Source organism: Stigmatopora argus, chromosome 16 (assembly GCF_051989625.1).
Source record: "Stigmatopora argus isolate UIUO_Sarg chromosome 16, RoL_Sarg_1.0, whole genome shotgun sequence".
Classification (NCBI taxonomy): Eukaryota; Metazoa; Chordata; class Actinopteri; order Syngnathiformes; family Syngnathidae; genus Stigmatopora; species Stigmatopora argus.
In genome coordinates this window covers 3,988,758-4,014,837 of record NC_135402.1, presented here as the reverse complement: position 1 = coordinate 4,014,837, position 26,080 = coordinate 3,988,758, and the positions used below count along the sequence as shown (strand labels likewise).

The 26,080-nt window shown below is 39.2% G+C and overlaps 1 protein-coding gene across 2 annotated transcripts in view; it reads right to left on the bottom strand.

The window, feature by feature from the left end:
- The window catches only part of cacna1bb (calcium channel, voltage-dependent, N type, alpha 1B subunit, b), a 69,389-nt gene that overhangs the window by 23,962 nt on the left and 19,347 nt on the right, over window positions 1-26,080 (bottom strand). Inside the window, exons 6-27 of one of the 2 annotated variants that reach the window (XM_077623341.1) lie at window positions 20,478-20,569; window positions 20,184-20,336; window positions 17,546-17,733; window positions 13,947-14,050; window positions 13,241-13,356; window positions 13,069-13,158; window positions 12,436-12,525; window positions 11,326-11,544; window positions 11,130-11,242; window positions 10,915-11,027; window positions 10,557-10,688; window positions 7,130-7,202; window positions 6,751-6,868; window positions 6,524-6,591; window positions 6,347-6,453; window positions 5,486-5,548; window positions 2,488-3,168; window positions 2,244-2,428; window positions 1,709-1,838; window positions 1,268-1,397; window positions 960-1,019; window positions 757-863 (exon numbers count right to left, since the gene is read on the bottom strand). In XM_077623341.1, the coding sequence (XP_077479467.1) occupies window positions 757-863; window positions 960-1,019; window positions 1,268-1,397; window positions 1,709-1,838; window positions 2,244-2,428; window positions 2,488-3,168; window positions 5,486-5,548; window positions 6,347-6,453; window positions 6,524-6,591; window positions 6,751-6,868; window positions 7,130-7,202; window positions 10,557-10,688; window positions 10,915-11,027; window positions 11,130-11,242; window positions 11,326-11,544; window positions 12,436-12,525; window positions 13,069-13,158; window positions 13,241-13,356; window positions 13,947-14,050; window positions 17,546-17,733; window positions 20,184-20,336; window positions 20,478-20,569 (3,132 nt within the window). The remainder of the gene's footprint in view (window positions 1-756; window positions 864-959; window positions 1,020-1,267; window positions 1,398-1,708; window positions 1,839-2,243; window positions 2,429-2,487; window positions 3,169-5,485; window positions 5,549-6,346; window positions 6,454-6,523; window positions 6,592-6,750; window positions 6,869-7,129; window positions 7,203-10,556; window positions 10,689-10,914; window positions 11,028-11,129; window positions 11,243-11,325; window positions 11,545-12,435; window positions 12,526-13,068; window positions 13,159-13,240; window positions 13,357-13,946; window positions 14,051-17,545; window positions 17,734-20,183; window positions 20,337-20,477; window positions 20,570-26,080) is intronic. The other variant, XM_077623342.1, reaches the window with a different exon arrangement.

The following is a 26,080-nucleotide window of genomic DNA, read 5'->3' as shown; positions in this document are numbered from 1 at the left end:
CAGAAAGCACATGAAGAAGATCATATAGGTGAGAAAATGCAGAATTGGAGGATAAAGCCCAGGAGAAAACAATAGCAGATGTGCTATAACTGATTTAAAAAAAATGAAAAAGAATAGGAAATCAGCTTGGTACTTGTGAGAGCCAATTTTCTGCTCTATGTGAGCTTCAAGGGACTCATTAACTCTTGTTTTCATTGTCTCAAACACAATTAGAGAGATGGTAGAAACGCAAGGAAATATTTCTGTACTAGAGACAATCCCGAGTGATGTAAAGGTGGATCAGAATTGGATGTAAAGCATAATTGTGTCTCATAATAAAATGCATTATCCATTATAATATGTCACTGAAACATGGCAAATTTTATTCATGTGACAAACCTCATTCTTGTCCAATTAATTTTAGTTCAAAGCATCCATCTATTACGAAATAATATTCCATTATTTGTACTTCCTAATCCAAAATGTGCCATCATTTACGTTACGTTTCTTAAAATGAATAATGAGACAATTTTTTTAATCATATATTTTCCTTTATCGTGCTGAACTAACTCAAGATTTTCTAAAATTTGGGTCATGGCGCTAAACGTAGCGTTTAAACATCCGAGCGGCTTGATATCAATGTTAGCAAATTAACCCCAGGCTGCTTATATCTGACACGATATTTCCACATGTTTAACTTGAAATGAAAATGCGATGATATAAATTGAAAAAATGAATTTAAAAATTCCAACAGGAAAAATAAAGAGGACTACTCACGAGCAGGCGAACGCCACAAGAGCGCCGGTGACTACAATGAAGTCAAGAATATTCCACAGATCCCGAAAATAAGCACCGGGATGGAGGATCAGTCCCAAGTCAATCATCTTGAGGATGAACACAATCAAAGGAATCCAAAACAAATCAATAAACGGACAACCATCATTAAATTCCATCCCATTCAGAAGGCAAAATACTCTTACCTTAATCACCATCTCAAACGTAAACACTCCAGTGAAGACATAATCAAGATACTTGAGAACCTACAAAACAGCAAGTTTGAAGACATACTATAACGTGTAAGATGTTAACATCCTTTATCATATAATATAAAGGCCTTTCCACTTGGTGGACGACCCACAAAAAAAGGCTGGAAACTACACTAGCGTGACCTGACCAATGTCCCCATAAATCTGTGAGGAGACACAGTCCGTTTATTCTACTTTATAGGGCTTTAAAAAAATGTTTAAGATAAGACGATAAGGAAAGAATGGGCTTGCCGCAGACTCACGTTGTTGCGGGGTGCATTCGATTGCACGGGATCCTCAGCTGCCAGGGCAATGCTGCTCATGGTAATGACCATCAGGATGCACATTTCAAAGTAGCGTAGGTTGACCACGTAATGACACAGCCGCCGCACCCTGCAACAACACACGCGCCAATTTCCGGGAGCGTATCGCCAGGAGACGACTCGCGTTCAAGCGGCACGTTTCCAGACATGTCAAGTACCATAATCGTTTTACTTGCCGACAAAATTTTGCATTCGGTCTCTGGTGATATCAAATAAGCATTTTTTAAGCAGCAGTGACACCATGATTCTTACAAGTAAAGACTTTAAGGGTTTTGCTTAGGAGAACATTGGAAATTGTGCAAGTAAAGGAAATAAAAACAAAGTAAAGAAAGGGTCTACCTTAACTAACGGACTGCTGGGTTCATTATTTAGAGTACTTACGGGTTTGTTTGTCCAAAAATGAACATGGAACTATAGGGGAGGATCTGGCGAGGTCTACTTGCGGCATCGTCTTCTTCCAGGGCTTTCTTCTCCTCGTTAACTGTTAAGTTGCTGCAGTCAATGTTGTTCACTAGAGCAGAAAAATACGTCATGGCTCACCACTGAAATATTGACTTTTACAAATCGGCCAAATGTTATTACAGTTTGAAGTTGCCCCTACATATTTGAAAAGAAATGCTAAATGTGACTATTTTATCGGTCAATCAGAATAGAAATGAACAGCATCATGACATGCCATTTAATTTGAACATGAAATTCAGTAAGCACTTCACGTGTTAGTCCTATTCGAACCACGTTCTGCATGACTTTACTCATTGTAATTACTTCCAAAATATGTGTTATACAATCCCCAAATGTTCGCTACAAGAATTCATCTTAGTTTTTGTTTAAAAAATCTGCAGTTAAAAGACCACAGGGCTCACGCTTAAGTCATAAAACCGGCAGAGTAATGTGATTTGAATAAGTTTCTTCTCACTGGGAATAACGGTGGTCTCTCCGGGTGGGGCAGTAATGGTGACGGGGATGAGAATGGTGTTGCTGTTAAGGCCGGCTTGGCTGGCTCTTGTGGAATTCTTTTGGTTGTCGGCGTCCTCTTGCTTGTCTCCAAGACTCAGAGGACTGGTCGCAAGAACTTCTTCCTCGGCATCCGACTGCATCTCCCTAGAGAAAGAGATTTGGATCCCACCAAACATGGCCGTGCTTTGTAGTGGTGGTCTTACCTCTGACATTTTTTCCCCTTTTTGGTGTCATCCCCCTCCAACGTGGATTGCGCTCGGACCATTCGAGAGCATCGGCCTTTCCGTTCTCCGTTCCCCTCGCCTCCTCTCCCCCGACCTCTTCGCTCTCCATTGGCCAACGTCCCGTTTCCCTCTTTCGGCGTCCGGTGCGAGTGGTGATGGCGATGGCCTCTCTCTTCCCCGCCTCCCCGCGCATCGGAGACGTCGTCTTCCGGGGATCCCGTGTGATGATGGCGCCGCCGTCTCTGACCCTCGTCTCGACCGTGAGGGCAACCGTCCCCTCTCTTCTCTTTACTCTGAGCCCCGTTGCTATTGTGATCTTTACTCCGGCTGTGGTGGGTGTGATGCCTGGCCGGTCCGTCCCTACCCTCGCCGTTCCGGTCCCGGTGTCGGTGGTGCTTTCTGGCGTGCGAATGGGGGGCTTCCCCCGTGGCGTCTTGCTGTCCTTCCTCGGGAGCCTTGTTGGACTCCACGACCAGGGGCCGGTCCAGGTGGGTCTTCATGTCAGGATGGAGATGGAGGACCGAGGATAGTCGTAGGCGCTCCTCGGGGTCCAGTTCGTGAAACAAAGCCTCGTTGCTGGATCGAACGTTGTTTTTCCTCAGTTGGTTTGTCCTCTGCTCCCATATCGACATGCTTTTGGCCGTCCGTTGCTGTTCCTTGCTAGACACAACACAACCCACGTGGAAATGTCACAATTAGCACAATGTCATTCAAGTTACATCCCCTTTTCTATAATTTACACTACACCACGCTTTGAACCATTTTCATTTCACACAAAGCAAGGTGAACCGCGAGATTGAGTGCTATTTAAAAACCCAACAATAAACTAACATACGACAAGCATGTCACAAAATGATCTGTGATGCATCCGCCATGATAATATTGTCTTATCATGCTTATGTGAACTATAAATTAGTGTTACACCAATACGATACGAGATATAAAATAGCACCATTGGTATTGGGGTGTACCCAAAATGAACGTGAATGTTGAATCACTTTGAAATGTCTGTCGCCCTACCCAAGATGGCCACCAGCATCGCGCCCACCCGTAATAAAGAAGCACGTCTTCCTTAGATGATGACGGATGTCCAAACTTGTAGCGTCCAATCAGCCTTCTGATGTGAATTTCAATGAGGTTATCGCTGGTAATGTCCAATCCATTTGAAGTGGGTCCTACTTCAAATCGATTGGATATCTACAACTGTAAATGGCAGTTGTTGTTTTTTTAAATACAATTTGTTCCTCCTCTGGTCAACTTGCATCAATTTAAAAAAATGATTATATGCTGCCAGACTTCCCCTTTGAAATAGATTGAACAAAAAAAGGTAAAAATTTAATATATTTTTACTTAGGTCTAAAATGTCTTGTGTGTCTTGCTACTGCAACCAAGACATTTCCCGAATACGGGATGAAATAAAGTTCTAACCTAACCCAATCTAGCGCCATCTTTACAATTACTTAAGAGAAAAAAGAATTTAAAACTATCAGTTGATACCAATCAGCCAGTTGAAAAATTGTATCGGTGCAACGCTAATGTAAATACAACAGTGGTTAAGAGTGTAAACAAACTCCCCTTGACTGGAATGCAGTGATATGAAATTCCCAACCTATAGCGTACGTATGTGCATGCACCCAGGATGCCATAGTCGTAAAAAAACCCTGCTTAGCTGGCTTTTTTCGATTTCCCCCAGCCATTAAAGCTCCCTCTTTCTTTAGCAAGCAACGTGTACTCATCAAAACACATGGCACTCGCCCAAATAGATGCAGACACTCATACAATAACATACAATAATTTACGTAAATCTAAGAATTTGAATTTTCCACATAGCTTTTGAGAATGTTCACACACCTTGAACAGAGCGTAAGGATTGTTCAAAAGGTCGTCACCAAGCCCTCCACACGCAAATGTTTATCAGACACTGCCCAACCTGTTCCTTTCATCCACACATTGCTTGCCATTGACCACAATAAACGTCAAATTCATGCAATCTGGAAGGAGACTGTAAACGTTCATTGCCTTTAATGCGCTTGACATCCAATCCATTTTAAATGGATCAGACATGTATTGGTGATAAATACATTTTAAATTCACAGTAGCAAATGGTTGGACGTCGATCATCGTCAATGGCAGTGAAAGAGTAAAAATATAGGATATGTCGACTCTTGCAGACATGGCATTCTGTATCCATTATGAGTGATGATACAAATGGGTGAAATTATTTGGAAGACATGTTCTCATGAGTTCTTGTGTTTTTATCCACCCCCCCAAAACTAAGCTTACTGTGTCAATATGATTTATTTATGATCATTTACTGGTTAGTTCAGTTTGTTCCATCCACCTGTACCTCAAGATTTGGCGAGCAGGGGAAGTGTAGAGACTATAAGTCCTAAGAGACAGACAGACAGACAGACAGACAGTAGACACGAAAGGACAAAGGACAGAATTCCACGCGAACACACGGGAGCAACATACAAAGGCTACACATTCCAGATAGGAAGGTCATAAAAACATAGATGTGAATCCATTTATCATGTGATTTTAAGTCCCTACAAAGCATGTCAAAGAACCCTATTTTGTGTATTGTTGTCTCAAAGAGGTGTCAGTCTGCTTCCGTGGCCTTATTTCATAATCATAACACATTATGTTTATGTTTACACAAAAAACAACAGCGGGCTCGAATTGCAAACAATAAAGCGGTTAATAAAAACATTTTTAAATTTTCCAAGGTAGGTTATTTAATTAATTTTGTCCTGGTCAGTATGTTTTAGATGGTTTGAAAGCTGTTTTATGTTTTGTGGCTTAAAAAAATATGTTAGTAAAGTACTTTACCAAATAAAAGACAGATAAGTGAGATTTGGGGAGACCCGGAAAAAACAGGAGGAAGTTCATTATACTATAAAGTGGTAATTAAATCTGAATGGAGAGCGGAGAGGAGACAAGGAGGAGAATATTGTAGCAGAGAGTGATAACTCACAGTGACTGAATGCTGTTGATGGACGACCTGCGAGAGAGTGCGTCTCGATTTTGCTTTACAAAACTGTACATGCAGAACAAAAAAGAAAAGAAAAATGAGACACCAATAGGAAGGGAACAGGTGGAACCTAACTGTATCCACCTGTTTCCTTCTAATTTACTCAAAAGAACAAATCTGTGCAACTACTTTGCAAACACCATCACTACTTTGTAAGCAGAAGATTGCAAGAAAATAAAAAAGAGCAAAAACTGAACCTAAAAACCGGTCAGGAGTTTCATTCCAAAGACTTTTGAACTTACGTTGAAAGTTGGAATGGGACGAAAAGGTTTCCAATTGGAATTTGACTTGAATTCTTTTTAATGAAATGCCGTGACATGAAACCCTGAGTTTGCAAAATATAAAACAATGGAAGTAAAGACAGTCACTTTCAAACATTTGTCCACTCATGGATGAAAAAATAATGGTTATGATAAGGGAAAGAAAAATAAGTCAGCTAACCAGTGCTTACTCCAGTTGAGACGAAACAGATCTTCTGAAAGGTAATTTTTTATCAGCTCTTTTCTATTAATAACATTAAATGCACCGTGAATTGACAAAACCAAATCAATTGCACTGTGTTGTTGTCCACCCAAGCGTATTGTGCTTTCAGTATTTCAATTAAAAACAATTTCGATTGATCAGTCAACGAATCCTAAACAAAAAATAAAATCTAAACCACAGTTCACAGCCTTAATTGAGGTGAAAAGGAGGAGTGAGTGAAACCAGTCAAAATGCAAATTCACACAGAATCAAAGATGGAATACAAAATATCATTTCATCAGAATTGGGGTCGAGATGATAACAAAATGTTCGGAAACTTACGCAGCGATGGAGATGTTGGCGGCTGACATGGGACTGACTTCCTTCACTTCCAAAGCCTTCTGCAGAGCAAGCTTCTTATTGGCTGCCTCTTCCTGCTCTTCTTCATCCTTCAGCCAAGTGACTGTATTATGTGAAGCATGTGTATTGGTCACGTTTCCACACGATGCTTGAACCTACCTTCGTTAGCTCCTGCGCGTTAGCCAGGTTATCAACGGCGATAGCCAAGAAGACGTTCAGTAGTGTATCTGAAAAACAAGCCCACTCAGGAAAAACTCCCGTTTTTCACGACCGTCCTCAATAAGAACGAAGAACTGAGGAGATTTCCTTCTTCTTCAGCTGTTCTTCCAACTTATAATTCATCACTGAACAATATTTGCAATACCGTTTTTCTTCTACCAGGATACAGTTTCCAAAAAGTGTAAGGACAATAAAGTAGACAGAAGAGAACATCCCCCGGCGGACGCCTCCTTGCGACTCGATGCCATGGTACATCACAGCATTCCAGTCCTCTCCGGTTAAAATCTGAAAGAGTCAAGAGAATTCCAGTTACACTTGGGTTGTCAGAACTTAATTAGTTGGCAGCATAAAGGGTTGTGAACACGGGCTAATTAGGGGATTATAAGTGAGCTTGTCAGAGGCAAAAAGGTGCACACAGCAGTGATTTCTTCTTATTAGCGTGGCTGATAATTATCTTAAGTCTTCCACGGCGACAAGATTTTCTCATTTTCGAGATTAACCGGGTGCGGGACGTTTTTACTGCCGTTACGCTTGGGGTGCCCTCACCTGAAACACGGTCAGGATGGCTGCTGGGAAGGTATCGAAGTTTGTTGTTGGTGTTTCATCCTCAAAGTTAAATCTAGATCATCGAAGAAAGAGAAGAAGAACCTGTCATGACATCGAGCATTGAAAAATTAGAATCAACCAGACATTGGCGGATCAAATTGGAACTGTCGTGATTCGCCACGGGTGCTTAGCGAGACAGAAGGTACACAATTTAGGATTTTAATAACGAAATAACCATACAAAAAAAATAAACAGGGACAAAATGGCAACTGAACTGCAGAAGACGCACACCAACAAAGAGGCAAAATGACTTCCATGAACGGGGAAACATGAGACACTAGGTAATACTCCCACACCAGACATAGGGGTTTAAATACACACACAGGGGCTGATTACCAATCACACACACCTGGCCACATAAGAGGCAAAACGCACACAACAATCACCCGGACATCACACAAGGAAAACACACACACATCCACCCAAAACCCCAACAAAATGTGACGTGAGTATCAACATGGACCTAAGCTGCGTCAATGGCACGAAACAGATATGATTCCAGAATCAAAAATACCGAAAACAGTCGTGAGATTCTATGAGTGTGAGAAGTGTGGATGCGAATCAATCTATAAAAAGCAAGAGAGGATGTGGTGCACTTTGTTACCGCAAGATCACTTTGGCCATTAGGCCTAAATTGCTTCTTCCTCTCGAGAAGATCTTGCCATGTTAAGTGTATGTCGTAGATTCATGTCAAGTCTCTCGGAGAATGGCGCTAAATCTATAACAACCCGATAGCGGGCGGCATTGATCAGCCAGCCATACAGGATTTGCTCTCATGTCGACTGCATCACATAAAGGAAATGAGGGGGAAAAGGGGTGTGGGGAAGTGAATTAGAGGAGAGTGGGGAGGAGCTTTTGATTCGATAAGCTTTGGCATCATAATGTTTCTCTGCATTGCCGCCTCCTTTGAGCATTGTTCTCCCTCTGTTTGATCACAGCAGACGTCCATCGTTTGCTTTTATTTATTTATTTACATACATACTGTTAATGATTTTAATCTGACTTTCAAATACCATATTTTTCGGACTATAAGTCGCACCTGAGTATAGGTCGCAGTAGCCAATAATGCACAATAAATGCGCGTAATAGCGAGCTGGCAAACCCAAATCCATCAAATCAGACTACCGATTTTCTTTAAATAACGTGATGACACTTCAAAATCTTTAGCGTTACAACTTTACACATTTCCTATTTTTAAGATTCAAGAAATTCCGAGTGTAAGAACGGTAAAATATTCAAGCACACCCTCTTGCAGAACTAATAATTTTTTTGTCATGTCTGAGCTTAGAGCTTAAATGTCAAGTGTAATCATATCATACAGGTGCAGTAACAGCTGTCGGAGTGTTAAAAATATCTTTTTACTGGATGAAAAATGACAACAAATAGGGTGGTAGGAATTCGTAAACGGAGTTTGGTCATGTTTAGGAAAAAAAATGAGATTTTGGTATACAGTAGAAGGGAATTAATACATTTACTGCATTAAAAAAAATCATGGTGTGTCCCTGGAGGGTGGACTGTGTGTTTATTAAAATGAGCATAATAGGAAAAGTGCTTTTCTAGTCGTTACTGTAAAAGCGGCATATTTCCTCAAAGCTTATCACGAACAGACGTGAGGTCTTTTGAGTCTCAGCAGGGAAACGGTCCACGGCCTCAAGCTGTTTATCTTTTAATTCTCAATTTTACCAAGAGACATTTGGTGTTTTGGAAAGAAAAACATCATCTCCCCAAACCCAAAACAAATTCCGGCTAAATAAGTCCTTCATTGTCTTTTCAACGTAGCCTCACATTTGCTCGCGGGTGGAAGGATCTCGGATGTTTGCTTTACTCATCGGAGAAAGAAAAATCTTCCAGCCTTGATGACTGACCTTTGTTTTCTTACCAGGCTTACATTTTCAAACTCAAACGATTTGCAGCAGCCAGTTAAAATGTGGACGTTTGCCGCCTGTTGCGATCTGCTGGCTGAAAGCCGAGTGGACATCAGACTCATCTCACACTTGTCCATCACATGAGACTGATGCGGCGCTAATGATGGCTTAGACTGATACGAGGCTGGATGCCATGGCAACAGCCTGCTGCTTGCAAGCCTGCCCGACGTGGTGTTTGTGAGGGCTGTCAGTCCAAGGGGAAGCAAATCCATGTGAAAGGCTGCTTTACAGCAAATCTGGGTGTCAGTACTATACTATGCCAACACGAGCAGTACGTGACAATTTACACAACAATGAGGGACCACCTGGCAAAAATGCCGGATACAATGCAAATGCCAAATACAAATTCTATTATTGAGCTTTTCGTAACAGCCTTCTAGAAATGCAGATGCTACATTGAAAGGCAGGGTGAGCATGTACTGAATATACACTGTGATATGGACTTTTGTGTCACCAAATCGGATTCTGACAGTGTTTATATGTATATGTGGTTGTGAGGAGTTGGAGAGCAGCTATTATAAGTGGAAACTGAATTTATTTAAAATAGCATGTATATATATATATATATATATATATATATGTATGTATATATATATATATATATAATATATACACATGTATACACACATACACACATATACACATATATACATATATATACACACATATGTACATATATAAACACACATATACATATATACACACATATATACATATATATATACATATATATACACATATATACATATATACACACATACATATATACGCATATATATACATATATACACACACATATATACATATATACACTATTAATACATGGTTGTTGTTCACTGTGATTGGCTGACCCTGATTGGTTATCATGGCAGAGTGTGCTGCCATATTTGATTATAAATACTTGACAAGTAAACAGTGCACTTGTTTACGACAACTCAACTCATAAGCCATTTTCAGAATCTAATAGAATAACCTTTTTAGTTAACAATTATATTTTTGTATGCAGTCTAATTGAATTGATAAAACTACTACTCATTTTTTCATTTATTTTACCGTGGTTCGAAACCATCCAAGTAGAGCAACGTGCCGGTTGAGTTATTCAAGAGCAAATGCCAGTCGGATTAAAAAATGCTCTTATCATTGGAAAGCGGGGGACCCTTGCTGAGATTCATATCAAAGAGCCACAGTGAGTGCTGCTACTTTGCCAGCTTCACACTGCGCCAACATGTCTGTCACCAGCATCGGGTGGGGCCACTGGCTGTGCACAAGAAGGGTCAGCTGGGGAATTTCACCACTTGTGTACATGTGACAGTCCTGTGTGTGGATGTATGACAAACAATGGCCTAATTGGAACTCAAGAGGAACCAAGTGCAGTCCATGTGTGTATTAAATCAAGCAAAAAAAAAGAAAGATGAGGGAGACAGGTTAAAGATATTACTCACTGTCCTCCAAAGAGCTGCATGCCCAGCAGAGCGAAGACGACGATGAATAGGAAAAGGAGGAAAAGCAAACTGATGATCGACTTCATGGAATTGAGCAGGGAGACCACCAGGTTCCTCAGAGAGTTCCAATACCTTCAAAAGAAAAATCGGAACTAAAGTGGCTTCAGGAACAATGGAAAATTTGCATTGTCAAAAGGATGAGGAATTATTTGAACACTTTGACAGTTCATTTAAATTCAAAGTTCACAGCAGAAGGATGAAAAAAACTCAGACGATTGGACGTCCGGCACCGTCAATGGGGCTAAAAAAAGTTCAAGTGATGAAAATGTACATCTGTTCTTTACAGAGAGAAACTCACTTTGTGACTTTGAAGATTCTCAGCAGTCTCAAGGCTCGCAACACACTTATCCCAAATGATGCTCCGGGTTTGATTATGTCCCAGATCACCTCAAAAATACTTCCCACAATCACCTGAAAGTTGAAGAAAATCAGCATGGTTGATTTCCCCCTCATTTGAATAGATGGACTTTAAGACTTTATCATCCATCTTAACTGGTGTTCGAAAAACTTTACCCCAAAATCGAAGCAGTTAAAGGAGGAATGGAAATAATTCCTGGGTCCAAGGCCGTACATCTTTAAGGTCATCTCCGTGAGAAACAATCCCAGGAATACAAACTCTGCCGTGTCTGTTGGAAAAAATCAAAATGCATCGCAGGTTTAACAAGTGAAGAGGCTGAAAATGACTCGATGAAGTCCTCACGTGACTCACAAAGGGCTGTCGTGAGCCACTCGGGTTGATCGTAGTGGACAATGGCCACACACATGGTGTTCAGGCCAACCAGACACAGGACGATCCAGTAGAAGCTCTGCGCTTTTACCATTCGCCGGATGAAGAAACGAATCCTCTTCTCCTTGTGGCGAAAGTAAGATGAGCTGTCCATCTTGGTGCTGCTTTCTCTGACCCCACAAAATCGAGAACCGGGAGGAGCTAAAGCAATGACATGAAGAGGTCAATATGTCATTTTGTCTGACTAAATGGCGCAAGATACCAAAGCTAAATTGTTGTACTTTTTTCAAATCCAGAAGTCAGAACTTTACATTTCTGTGAGGTGTAGATTTTTTCGATATTTTCTTTCCTTATCTGACTGAGGTTTGCATGCGTTCAGGGCAAACAAAGGTAAAAATTCAATTTTAAACTGATTATTATTGGCTTTATGGTATTATTAGCATTATTGGTGCACAGGTCAGTGGGCAAAAATCTTTGACTCATATATATATATATATATATACATATACATATATATATATATATGTTTATATATTTTTATGTATCATGATTTTCAGTTATTTCCACTATTTGTCTTACTACGTCCCTAATGTTTACTCTGACTTACCACGACATGTTCCAATTAAAACCAAATTAAATTCAGTTATAAATGGAAGTACCTAGTCTTAATAGTAAAATTTCAATGATCATATTTCACCGACTTCCAACACAACGACAATAAAGCATCATTCCCTTTCTCGTTCCCCTGAAGACAATTCACTTTACACACTCAAATTCTAATAGGCTGCAGGAGATACTCATTTAACAATTTTAATCACAACATCTAATTAAAAACATAAACCATACAACTACTAGAGCCAGATGGTACTGAAGCGCTTAAAGTGATGCTGACAGGTTTGGCAGGAGGATATTTTACCATTTATTTATTGCCTTGACATGACATGCCACGTCATAAATATAGATCTGAACAAGCCGGTTGGAGTACATTTATTGTCATAGACAGGCTTTTAAGGTGACATTTATTTTAAAAGGTCCTCTCTGTGAGGAGACAGCATGAGAAGGTCAAAGGTGACCTGCTGATGTCCAGCTTACCTACAGAGGAGATTTCAGCGAATGGCTCCTCCCCTTCCTCAGCACCAATCAGGTCATTTTTACCCTTCTTGTTTTTGCTTCGTTTCAGGACTTTGAAGATGGAAGAAAATCATCAGTAATCAGAGTATTTTCTCCTTCTCAAACAATACGATATCGTGTACCTGGGAACGGGTGTGTATTTGTGTGTGGTGAGGTGGAAGAAAAGCTAATTACAAGTGTGAGTTAATGGGCAACTCTGACTGGAAGACATCCATCTTGTTTTAATTTTCTGCCTTTCAGCTAGCCTTACAATGGAAAAAAATGCCAGCTTGAGATGGATTTTAATTGACTCGTGACTTGCAGTATTTTATTTTTTCCCATTCAAACTTTTGTTGATTTTGTGTACGTGAAAATGTGTTTGCCACTGGAGAAGATTAATGCTGAAATAATTTTAGGACGAGTTATAAAACTTATGCTCCAACTAGATTTAAAGTGATGACAACATCAGAAAATGATGCAAAAGAAGGAAATACAAGCTTCATGTATTATAAGTCAATTGCAACGTGATTATGATTTCCCCCAAACTACACATTCCTGGTAATAAATTTTTTAAAAAGCCACTATTTAGCAACAAAAATTCCGTGTTGTTTTCACCTGGAAGATTTTTTTTCCTCTTGTACCACGCACCATCCAATGGCGACTTCTCCACCGCATTCTCGTATTCTTCCTCCAACAACACCTCCTCTGAAGACGGAACAAAATGAACATTTTCAACAATCAGGTTGATTGAATAAGTAGCACAGGTGGAAGGAGGGAGATAGCCAACCAGCTTTGCAGATCCATTCCAGGTATCCGGTGAGCTCTCTCTCAATTTGTTGCTGCCTTCGCAGCTTCAGGAATTCTTGCCTCTTCTCCACGCGCTCTCTTTCCTTGGCAAACTCTCTGTGAAAAAGACGTGTACAACAATAGCCTCAAAACATGAGCCAAGTCCAATTCACTTGACATTTCCTGTTTTTATTTTTGAATTTCTCATCAATCTGTTTTTAATATTTTAAGTGGGACACCCCTTAATCGACTCGCGTCCGATCCCGACTGATAAAATCCCAATCCACCAGGCATTAAATTTTGCAGCTGTTTATGGCCATATAACTGAAACAGATTGTTTACGGCTATTGTAGTCATCCCTTATTTGGATTGTTTTCGTGATTTTATGACCGCCTGTGCTGCCTTTGGTTCAAGGTTAAAAAATTGTTGGCCTTTGATATTCATTTTAAATGTCTTTGTTTTTTTAAAAGCTGAATAAATCACACTGAACACAATTCTACATTACGACTCATCTAGATATTGCTCAAAGAACCAAATCCTAGTCATGTTGTTCCTGTTCCTGTTCTGTTACCGAGATGGACATCCAACCAAATCACCCAACACCCTTTCAAGAATTAAAATTAAACTGTTGTAAAAGCTAATTAGCTTCGGCTTAAGTGTGAAAGTCAATGCCGCACATCTATTTTTGTTCCTTTCACTGCTCTTACCCCGACAGGACACCAAGCACCAAGTTGAGCATAAAGAAAGAGCCAATGATGATGAGAGGGATGAAGTAGAGCCAATTCCATGTGTTCCCTGCCACGTCATTGGTCTGTACAGTCAAAACAGATGGTAGCAAAACATTAAAAATTAGTGGAAAAAAGCAAGACTTGAATTTGTCTTATTCTACAGCACATTATCACGAAGAAACATTTATTAATCAAACATGAAGCATCTTTCTAGTTAAGAACATAATTAAGAGAATATCAATCACTGATTTTTAGAGTTATTAAATAGGATGATAGACATTTCAACTCAATCTTGTAAATCATATGAGGAATTTAAGTTTTGAGTATTTATGTCACAAACAGCCTTTGGCATCAACATCTGTGATTCCGCCTGCATTTTAATGAGTGCCTACGAGTCTGTGTTTGCACATTGGGTGAACCTTTTCAACTCTCTGCATCATTTCATGCATTCTACGTAAGTTAAAAAAAGTACTTCAATCCACAGGTAACGTATCAAGATTGGGACATGGGAGCATTTCACTGAGCCCTTTTTTTCTTTTAATTGTGTGACAAAGGCTGACCGAAGGCAAGTGGAGCATCTGTGTCATCTAAACGGATTTGGGCCAACGAGCCGAGTCGCCTTTTAACTGCAAGGGGCGGGGCTGTTGCGTGGTAGACCACTCTGCGCCCCCGATGGCGAGACACCTTCCAAGCATTTGGCCAAGGAGCCCACTGGCAATACTCATGTGGTTCATTACAAAACTGCTGATGCACAATGTTGCTTGAAGCAAGGTACTTCAAGTGACCCCGTCCGCTGTTTAAGTACAACATGAGGACTGAAGTACAATTATCCCGGAGCTATTTTGTTAACGCAAGTAGGAATTGAGAACGAGTATGACGGCGATAGCAATTTTTACCTCCCGATCCGATTCCGATCCCATTTTTCTTTTCATAACAAAATATTTGAGTGTAAATTCATGTGCACTTGACGTCCAATCCATTTGAAGTGAAAGGGTGGAAGCGAATGAACAAAAGTACTACGTATTGCTAATATAACACGTTTGTTCTTGGTTCTTGATAAAATTAAATTAAAATGTCCTCCCAAAAATGCAACTTATACTACAGTAAGACTGTTTTTCCCTCTTTGTTGTGTATTTTTTTACCTGTGCGACTTATTCTTAGGTTTGACTTTTAGTCCCAAAAAATATATATTCTCTGATACCAATGACGCATTTCAACGCCGTGTTGGTATAAGTAAGAACATAGCATAATCTGTGGTCTGCAGTCATTACAAAGCATGAAATGAAGATTGTCACATTATCCAAACTTCAAAAGCCCCTCCAAAACCATCTCTTGCCAGAAGACTGTCAATTTTCCACTTATTCCGAGCAACAGCATTGGACATCATTTTTCTTAGGAACTACATGATGTAAAAAGATCATTCTTTGTTTTTACACTCATCAGGTCCCAATTAGCCTAAATATCAAAGTGTGTGTACGAGTTTGGGTTTAAGAGGTTAATGATAATTCTAATTGTCTTTATTTTGGTCATTTGGCATAGAGACAATCATCCCCGAGACTGACGCAGCAGATTTAAACAGAAATAAAACCGTGAAAGTAGTGATGCTTCAGCCAGCGATTACTCCAACAGTCACTAGATAACTGGAGATTGTCGCACTTGCATTTTAATGACTCGAGAATTACCCAGCAAAGAGAGATTAGGATGCAACGGGTTTAAGTTAAGACCCTTTTCCAGTAACAATGGGAAAGTGTAAAGTAGTCGAGGTTTCATCCGTGTTCAGGAGGCGCAACTCAAGTAAGTGTATTGCCGTTTTATATCCTCCTGTTAGTAGCCAATGAAAACAGCAGGTTTCCAATCTTGATGATACAACGGGCAATTAAATCTGTCTGCAAATGACAGTTTTAACACTTTATAGGGGACTTGTTTAACTCATTGGCTGCCACTGGACGTTCAATCCATTTTGACATTTTCAGAAAATTGTGTGAATGTTTTTATTAGCATTTACTTGTTATATAATTGTATGTATCCATAAAAATAATAATAATAAATACAATAATGACTAAGGTACCTGAATGCACATTTTAGGTCATTGAGGCCACAATATTAACATTCACTGAACAAGATCACGTTTTTTTTTAATTATATTATTACCAAAAATAGTTACTCACTTGATTAAAGGTTAAAATACCATCCAGTGTGTTATCAAGTTATTCAATACAAGCAGGTTTTAGTTGATGATTTTCCATTACCGTCAGGTTGTTTGATTATAAAAGAATTGTAAATGTAATTACATTACGCTCAGGTTACGAAGGATCATCCGTTATTGTTGAGCTAACGCTATTGTTCACGGTTCTGCAGACCTTTGGTTAATTTAAGGTCTCCGTCGACAACACGAGCTGCTTTTTGCAAGATAAAGTGGGCTCATTTTTTCTCTATTGGTGCATCTTTCACTGACAAATTTCTATCGGCGAAGCACTTGTGAAAATACTCCGCAAGTTTCAAATACCGGTATAAAACATCTCATGAATAAAGGATGCAAAATTAGTAGCACTACTACATTACATCTCATTTCTGCAATGATAAATGGATGGTCCCTTCATTGCAAAAATTGTGTTATTTACTGCATATATTTGGGAAACCACTGCATTTGGGAGATCACTGCAGAGAAGAATGAGAAAGATATGCAAAAAAAAAAATGTGAGTGGGAATACGGGCTAATCTGTGATAAATCCCCTTCAAGAAGGAATGGGATGAACATTTTCTCGGAAGGCGTAAAAAGGGAAACAGAAAGAATAAAAAAAGCGGGAAAGTATCAACAGAATGAAAATGCTGTCCTGGATCAAACCACAGAGTCTGCAAGCGCTTAGCATAATGAGCCTTAAAAGCCACAGAAGATGTTCGGAGTGAAATGGAAAAGGGCAGAAAGGAGGAGGAAAGATGGCTGCCATTTTAGAACTTGCTCACAGGAAATGAAAATGATCCGGTTTTGTTTGAGGACGAAATAAATTATTATCTCTGCCAGGCTCATTCTTTACTTTTACCTTCCTAGAGCTATTCCAGAAAACCTGGGGTAGGGAATCTATGGCTTGGGAATCACATGTGGCTCTTTTGATGGGTGCATATGGCTCTGAGCTAAAAGCTGAGTCCCGAACGCACCAATAGGAACGTCACGTCGGCACTGTGGCATTGATTTGTTTACTATTAGGGTCTTCTGCATCCATTTTCTCATTGATACTCATTGAACTCATTGATATTGATTGATTAGCAATAGCGTAACAATGTTGTCAAAAGAATTCAGAGACTTTATGTACTTTAAAAGTGGCAAAATGACCAAAAAAAATCGCATTTTCATGTATTTTGACTTTTAAATTGTGAGTATGGCTCTCAAGGAATAACATTTGAAAACAGGAATTGTTTATGGCTCTCTTTCAAAAAGGTTCCCCAGCCCTGACCTAGGGTATGTGAACCGCAAATTGAGAAAATCAGTGAACCTGAATCTGTTTAAATCATGTACACGTGTGGTTAAAAATAGTACTTTTTGTATCCTGTCATACAAAACATTTAAAAAGACAACTCACACTATAGAGGACATCCACCCAGCCCTCCATGGTGATGCACTGGAACACCGTAAGCACGGCAAAAAGGATGTTGTCGAAGTTGGTAATACCAAAGTTGGGTCCGGTCCAGTACTCTGTGCACTTGGTCCCGTTCGGACATAACCTGGCCGGGGGGTCCACGCCACAGGGCCATTCGGCGACTTTTTCATCTGAAGGAAAGAGGAGGAAAGTACAAGTGAAATGTGTCCCGTGATCTACTCTCTACTAACCAAACGTTAGCATTCTGACTTGCATGATCCAAAATTCAGTTCTGACATGGAGGGTTCGATGCCAGGGCTTTACATGTTCTCTCTGGGCTTGCGTGGTTTTTTTCCGGGTACTTCAGTTTCCTCCCACATCCCAAAAACATGGAGAGTAGGCTAGTTGAACACTCTAAATTGCTCCTAGGTATGATTGGTTTCCCGTCTCCTTCAGGGTGTCCCTCTCCTGGTCCCCATAGTTTACGGGCATAGTATCCAGCACCCCCGCGAACTTTGTCAGGATAAGGGATAGGGGAAATGACTGAATTGAACTACATCCAGCCCAGCCTTAATACTGACCGCATTCATTTGTAATCTGGCTTTGTCGCCAGCCCCACTTTGTTTTTTGTAATGCAGCATGTCCCCAGTAAGCGCAATATTTGCCATGTCATCGGCTACTAAAAGGATGAAGTGAGGTGTTATTGATGCCTTGCTAGCACGCAGAAAATCATTAGAGTGACTATATGCGCGCTTACTGCACGACTGCAATTTGAAAAGAAACCAATCTGAGAACAGCAGGATTTTTCCATTCCATTTCTTTATGTTGTATTGTGCGCACGTATTTGAAATATTTTCGTCAATCCAGCTAGAATTAATCAATTCAAGACATATAGTACATTAATAAATACTTCCCGGGACGCTGCATCCTTTTTGTTGCCACTTCCAAAAGAGAGCAAGTCCTTGACATAAATTAGTTGTCAATTAGTAGTAAAGTTTCTTAGCAACTTTTAATTGCACTGGACTGAATGGAAGGTGCCGAGAGGTGACTTGCAGGTTGTGCGGGTGCACGTCAAACAATTCAAGATGAAGAATAAATGTGCTGAGTCTACCAGATGCTTCCGAGGCCAACCTTTCTTGCCTGGATCAAGTTTTAACAATGATGTGCAGAGCCACTTTGCACAGCCAACATGCCTCTAGTGCCACTCCTGTAAAATAGAGCCTTTGCTTCCCAATGACAGATGCTGTGTCAGCCCAACTCGGTGCCCAAGTCTTACGTGGGAAGCTCTATTGTCCTTATTTGCTTTTACAAAGTGCATTAATTAATTCCTCGCAAAGATTTTTTTTCATGGTTATTTCATTTTATGGGCTGACGAGGGGGAAAAACTGTTTTGAAGAGCACATTTGGGATATAGTATCATATTAAAGCACATTCAAGTGTCATATTTTTACTTTGAGGTCATTTAGGTAAATATGCTATACACCAAGGGTGTCAAACTCGGGTTGGTTCGCAGGCCACATTAACGTCAACTTGATTTCATAGGGGCCGGACCATTTTAGATATAATATTTAGATTTTTTTTAATAAATGGATTAAAAGAACTGGATTAAAATCCCTGAATATTCAGTTTTTTATAGATCTAAAACAACGTTTATTTTAGCTTTTTTATATATTTTTAGATTTTACAAAATGATTTTTGAACTAAAAACACAGAAAAAATTGATTAAAAAATTAACATTATTGATTTAAAAGGGGGAAAATCAGGAAATGTAATATACATCTATACTCTTCATTTTAATTTGATCCTAAAACAGAAAGTCGGCACTCATGATTTACTTTCCCGGGCCACACAAAATGATGCAGCGGGCCAGATTTGGCCCCCGGGCCGCCACTTTGACACGTGCTATACACAATTGCCTTGCCTGAAAAATTCCCAAAACTAAATTTCCCCCATTTCTGACGAATACTTTAGAAAACCCTTTCCCCTGATCACTATTTATAGTATTTGAGACATAAGAGTATGCAAAGCAAAAATAAATAAACAGCACCCATCTGTCCTCTTGCAGTTGTTAGCAATGCTTCAGGGCGTGATCAAATCCTGCTGGGTCGCTAGAACTAAAATAATCTGACAATTTAGCAAAGCGTTCCAACTCCTCACACCAATTTCAACACTGATTGGGTGGGGACTCTATCTCAAACACACACGCATATAAGCGCACTTTGCTAATAGCCCCTGATGAATTAAACATTACACGGAATTACAATCAATCTTTCATAACACAAATGCTTAACAATAACCCCAACAGTTTAATATTTTGGGCCCGAGACTAATGTACTCTCACCAAAACGAATAGTTCTTATAATCAAACTCATTTTAAAAATGTATAGGGATTTTTTTAACGCATACGTGGTTAAAACGTCAATCAAGACGTGACAAAAGGGCTGACAAAAATTAGACTATGTGCCCGTTTGTTATCGTATTTGGGAGAAAATTCTCTTAGAGTACATGCAGTCTTAGTCACATGTCCATACAGACGCTATGAATAATATATATGTCATGAAATATACTGTAAATGAGGGAGGGGCTACTTATTGGCAGAAATTGAACATTGTACAAAAGCATAAGAGCTGTTTATCCTCACTTGTCTCGATGTTGAAGCAGGTGGTGTGAAATTTTCCCATGTAAAACTCCACGCCGATGATGGCAAACATGACAATGGCGAAGAAAAGCAGCAGGCCAATCTGAAGTAGGGGTACCATGGCTTTCATGATGGACTTCAACACCACTTGGAGGCCTGGAGAAAACAAAACAGATCTTAATAAATGGAAAAATGAAAGAAAAGAAACATTTTCTCCAAGTTCGGATGTGCTAATGATTTCCATTATTGATCCAACAAACTTCTGAACTTTGCCAACATGTTTAGAGTGTGACTTACTGGGAATCCCTGACACAAGTTTGAGCGGTCGCAGCACCCTCACGGCCCGGAGTGTACGTAAATCGAAGTCGGAGCCGACTTTTGCCAGGATCCTGTGGACAGACACACAAAAATATACAATTATAAGCACATCTGTAAACTGTCATTAACTTAAAGTTGTATATTGAGCCATAACAATAACTTCAGCCTCAGACAAAAAGCCAAAAATATTACATTTATCCTCAATACTTAACAAACCTCCATTTTTTACTACAGGGAAACAGACAAAACCACACAATTTCATATATGCACTGCATTGATATACATCAACATATTCAAACATTTAAGCATATTTACTTTAAATAAATAATATTTTATTTCATTTTTTTTATCTAAAGTCCTCACTACTACTAACCTTTATTTCTACTGAAATAAATGACTCCCACTCGCCAAGTGCAGTGACAGAAAAAGTTGAGAGCAATAAAGGTCATTACTCCCCAGTTATCAGTTGCCAAGGTAACCAGCAAAGCTTATTTCCCCATTCGGAACCCCATCATAACGCATCTAATAGGATGTAAATGACCTTTTTATTTCATATAATTCAAGCCCTGTCACGTGAAGTGCGGCGTCAGGCGTGGAATGTAGTAGGAGCCAAACAGGGAGTGTTCTACCAAAAACTTAAATAACTAAGGCAGGAAGGGTATGAAGTAAAATAACAAAGACTTTAAGAATTTAAATGACAAAACCAAACCTGGCGTGGAAGACATGGGGAAACGAGGAACTTGGAACATCGAGTAACGTAGACAAATCAGGGTAAAGCAGACAATCAAACAAAGACTCACAAACACACAGGGTTTAAATAGACAGACAGAGGTCTATTACAAAATACACACACCTTATCATACGAGACAAATTCTTTTATATTTGGCTCATTGCTTTATAATACTTGTTCATAATACACAAAAACTGACTCACGGTGCTACGTTTAAACCCCGAATAATAATAAAAAACTGCCCTTTCACAATAAAAATAAAAAGTTACTGTGGCCAGGCCAGGAATAAAACGTGGGCAGTGAATAGAAGTCAAGACTCCGCCCCCAAAGCCGCTTTTATCCAAAATCAATAACTCACTTTGCTCTGCTAAGTGCACATGTGCATATGTGTGCAAGCATGTGTGTGTTGCTGTGAAAGGCTGATTGGATGCTTGTGTAGACAGACAGTCTGAGCAAGGATTCATCAGAAATACCAGCTATAGAATTTTAATATTCCTTTATCACCACTGCAATATGTCCATGTGGGCGCCAGACAGCCAGACCGGAAATATGTGGCGCGATTGTATCATCTGTCAAGTACACACCGCCGCGTCACTTCCCATTAGTGATGAGTGCCATCGTGGAAATATTGCGAGTAGCCGTGGTCAGTGTTTTTCAACAGAAAATTTTCTTTTTTTACATAGTGATCAAAATATAGTACTCGTATTTATATGGCATTCGCAGGATGGGAATGATAGGTGATAAACTTTTAGGAGGTAAACATGGTTTATATGTAAATGATATTGGTCACACAATTGTAAAAAATTGCTAAAAATGTGGACTATATAACTTATAATTATTCTTCCGTCATGACAATTTTTTCATTATGTCTTGATTACATGAAATCCCAGTTATTTCTGATATAATAGAATAAGTGTATGTCATGTACAATACTATTACCGTTATCTATCGTTTAAGTCACATGTGTCAAAGTGGCGGCCCGGGGGCCAAATCTGGCCCGCCGCATCATTTTGTGTGGCCCTGGAAAGTAAATCATGAGTGCCGACTTTCTGTTTTGGGATCAAATTAAAATGAAGAGTATAGATGTATATTAAATTTCCTGATTTTCCCCCTTTTAAATCAATAATTGTAATTTTTTAATCCATTTTTTCAGTTTTTAGTTCAAAAATCATTTTGTAAAATCTAAAAATATATATTAAAAAAAGCTAAAATAAACATTGTTTTAGATCTATAAAAAAACGGAATATTCAGGGCTTTTAATCCAGTTCTTTTATTCCATTTATATAAAAAAAATCTAAATATTATATCTAAAATGGTCCGGCCCACATGAAGTCGAGTTGACGTTGACGTAGCCCGCGAACCAACCCGAGTCTGACACCACTGGTTTAAGTGAATGCAATATTTAGATATAATAGCATAAAATAAAAACACACAATTAACAAATTAGACACGAACTGAGGCGCCTTCTCACACTGACAAATGACGGATCCAGTAAAAAATATAAGGGAATGTGTTTATGCAAATGTTGTCTAGATCAACTCAGTGAGGAAAATAGGCTTCATCATTTGACAAGAGACATTCCACGCCAATTAAAGCTACAATCTTGTAAAAGGAAACGAGCAAACTAATCATCAGTTCAGTATGTCACATCCTGTTTGTAACGCTGCATGTGTGTGTTAGTGTGTGTGTTGTGGTCCAGATGTAATGTGATACGAGCGGACAGCTGTGACGGAGGCAGGAGAGGCCACAATGCACATGAGCACGGTTGAAGTGGCTACACATGAAGTCATTGAAGCTGCCAGAGTCGCTCGCCATCAAACATGGCTGTTGTTCCATAGCCTCGCTTTTTATATATCCCATTTTCCATTTAAAAAACACACACAAATGATTAAACGGAGGTTAAATTTCAACCGTGCAATTCATTGCGATGACAAACTTGAATCACTTGACAGCATTTCTACATGCATTTACTATTTACACGACTAAAAGACACATTGCAGAACAAAAAGAAAATGTAGTGATGCACAAAAGCCAAGAAATTCAAAGTTCTTGTGTTGAGTATTTGAAGAAGAAATTGAACACAAGTCTTGCATGAGTGTTTCTCCCAAAATATGAAATATAAATTGAAAATAAAGCTGTGCAAGATATGAACACCTACCACCTACTCAAACATACCAAGTGGGATTAATATAAAGCCAGACAGTATAGGATATTGTTATTGACTTTTGTGTTTGTGTGTGTCCGAGATAGAAGAAAGTAATCATGTTATACGGCACATAAAATAAGTGTCTCACCACCTCACAACATTCAACAAAGACCAAGAAAATTCAAAAAATGTATCATGTCCATCATGTCCTGTTATAAATAATATTCCGCATTAGAAAAAGGAATCTCTAGAGAATTTTGTATTGCTCGACTAGTTGGTAGCTTTTCCCAATTCCCATTGGAATTGACGGATTTAGCTGTCATTAGAATTGACGGGATTGGAATTTAAAAGTATTCCATGCAAAAGGCAGTAAAACTTCATTGAGTATTATTTCAAAAAAATTAAAGTGTATTTAGTGTTGATTACATGATTTAATAGGCTTTTAAATATTGTATAAAAAAGCCTAACCACTAAACTGTATTACCAAATGCAAATTGTTTAAACTATGAGGAGCTACAAAAGGCTACACAATGTGAAATATAATTTGTCCTAAATATGGATCATATGTATGACAGATCTGTTTTTTATCATTGGGGGAAAATCACATTTCTCAAAATTAAAATATGATATGTTTGGCCATATACGGTTCATTTCCAAATGGCAACAATTGTATTTGTGTTCTATGAGCATTTATGATAAGTTTTGAACATTGATCGTGCATATCTGGCAATACGTCTCCTAAAGGACTTAAGCATGCCTCACTGTGCTAACAAGGAGTCTGTTTACAAAAGCCAGCTCGATGGGAGTGTGACTCATTTGCTGAGGTAATACGCTCTGCTTTAAACCACTCAACTGAGCTTACGTGTGTTTATGCGCGTCAAATTGTACGTTACGGCCTCACCGGCTTGCTTCTCCAGCTAAACGTACATATTTCAACAGACTTTCAGAACATTAACTTCACATGAATCGTCGCTGGTTAATGACGAGAGACACATGATTTAGAACAAGGCAGTTTAAATGGTGATAAATTACACCTTGAATTTACCATTCTGTTCCTCTACATTAAACTAACCCAATAAAACACTTCCATCCTTTCAAACAACCAGTCCAACTGGTAAGACAGGGAAAGACATTTGAAAACGCTTGAAAAAACGTGGCAAAATAGTGAGTGGAATTGAAAACTGTCAGCCAATACAATGCCCAAAAAGATGAGCAAACTAACAAAGCTACATCCTGACAGACAGTCACACTTAACACTTTATATCAAGCTCTTTGAAAAATTTACAGTAAGCTGTTTTGTCGTACAAAGGGTCTGAATAAAAGATGAGAATGTCCTTTTCCTTCGAGTGGGGAAATCCGCATCTACGTAAGACAGGGTTTAAAACTAGTTGCGGTTTGCAGGCTGAATTTTGACTATTCTCCACACTGAATAACTTTCAAATGGCAACAACACTACTTTCATGCTATTGAATGGCAGAAAAAGTGCAAACAACATTGCCTAAATTAGTATATAAATACTGTTTGTTACATCCTTTTAAGAAAAAAAATGGCTGGGGACAAACCGAGTTGCCTTGAATAAAACTAACTAGTTGTAAATTGGTGGTTTCGACAGAAAAAGCAAATGAACGTCTTGATTAACAGCGTTCCAGTACGTATTGAAATGAAGCGTCAAAAGCATGAAAATGCAGACAGGATTGCGTTAGTGAGAACCACATGGGCACTACAAAAACATGTCAGTGGCTCGTGGCCTGTGATGTAAGCTTTCCTCCTTTCCTCCCACTCTTGGACTATGATGTGCTGTTATTGTGTTGGTGAAGTGGAGCTGAAGAGAAAGCGGGAAGCCTCGTTCGCCACACAGTTACTAATGCACATTCTAACACATTATATGCACGTTCACCCTAGACAGTGAAACGGACACTTTTACTGGCTCACTCAGGTGTACAAATCTTAACACTCGCTTTGACTTTGCAATCTTATGCCCCTCCCTTTTCAGTTATAACTCTACTCTAATGGAGCGGCAATTTTAGCCCAGATAAAAAAAAATTGATGGATGGAATAATGTCAACCTTAGCTCATGATTTAACTAAGAAGTATTTTTTGACAGCTGCAGAAATGACGACAATGCAGCTTTTGCAATGGCAAGTACATTTTAATGGTCATGGGAGAGTTCATTTGTGCTAGATTGTGGGAATCCAGGCTCATTTGCGACTCTAGAGAACTGTTGTGATAACAACACTGTATGCATGGGACTCGTGGCATACATAATAGAAGAGGGATACGAGGACTATATCAACTCTGATGTCATTAAAAATTCAAAGTTATCCAAGTGCAGATTTTGCCTCATTTGTAGAACTTTGGTCCTCTCGGATGCATTCAACCAAGTTTTAAATACAAACTAAGGGCATAGCATAACAGCTGCTTGGTAAAAAAAAATAATTGGAGGGGAAAACTAAATTTGAGGGGGAAAAAAGTGCATTAAAGCTAGTTGAAATTGCAGTAGTCACATTTCAAATAAATGGGCATTTCAGAGTACCGTATTTCCACGATTATAAGGCGCACCGCATTATAAGGCGCACCCTCAATGAATGACACATTTTATTTTTTTTCCATAAATAAAGGCACACTGGATTATAAGGCACCCTGTCTATTTTGGAGAACATTTAAGACTTTTTAAGTGTGCCTTATAGTCGTGAAAATACGGTACTT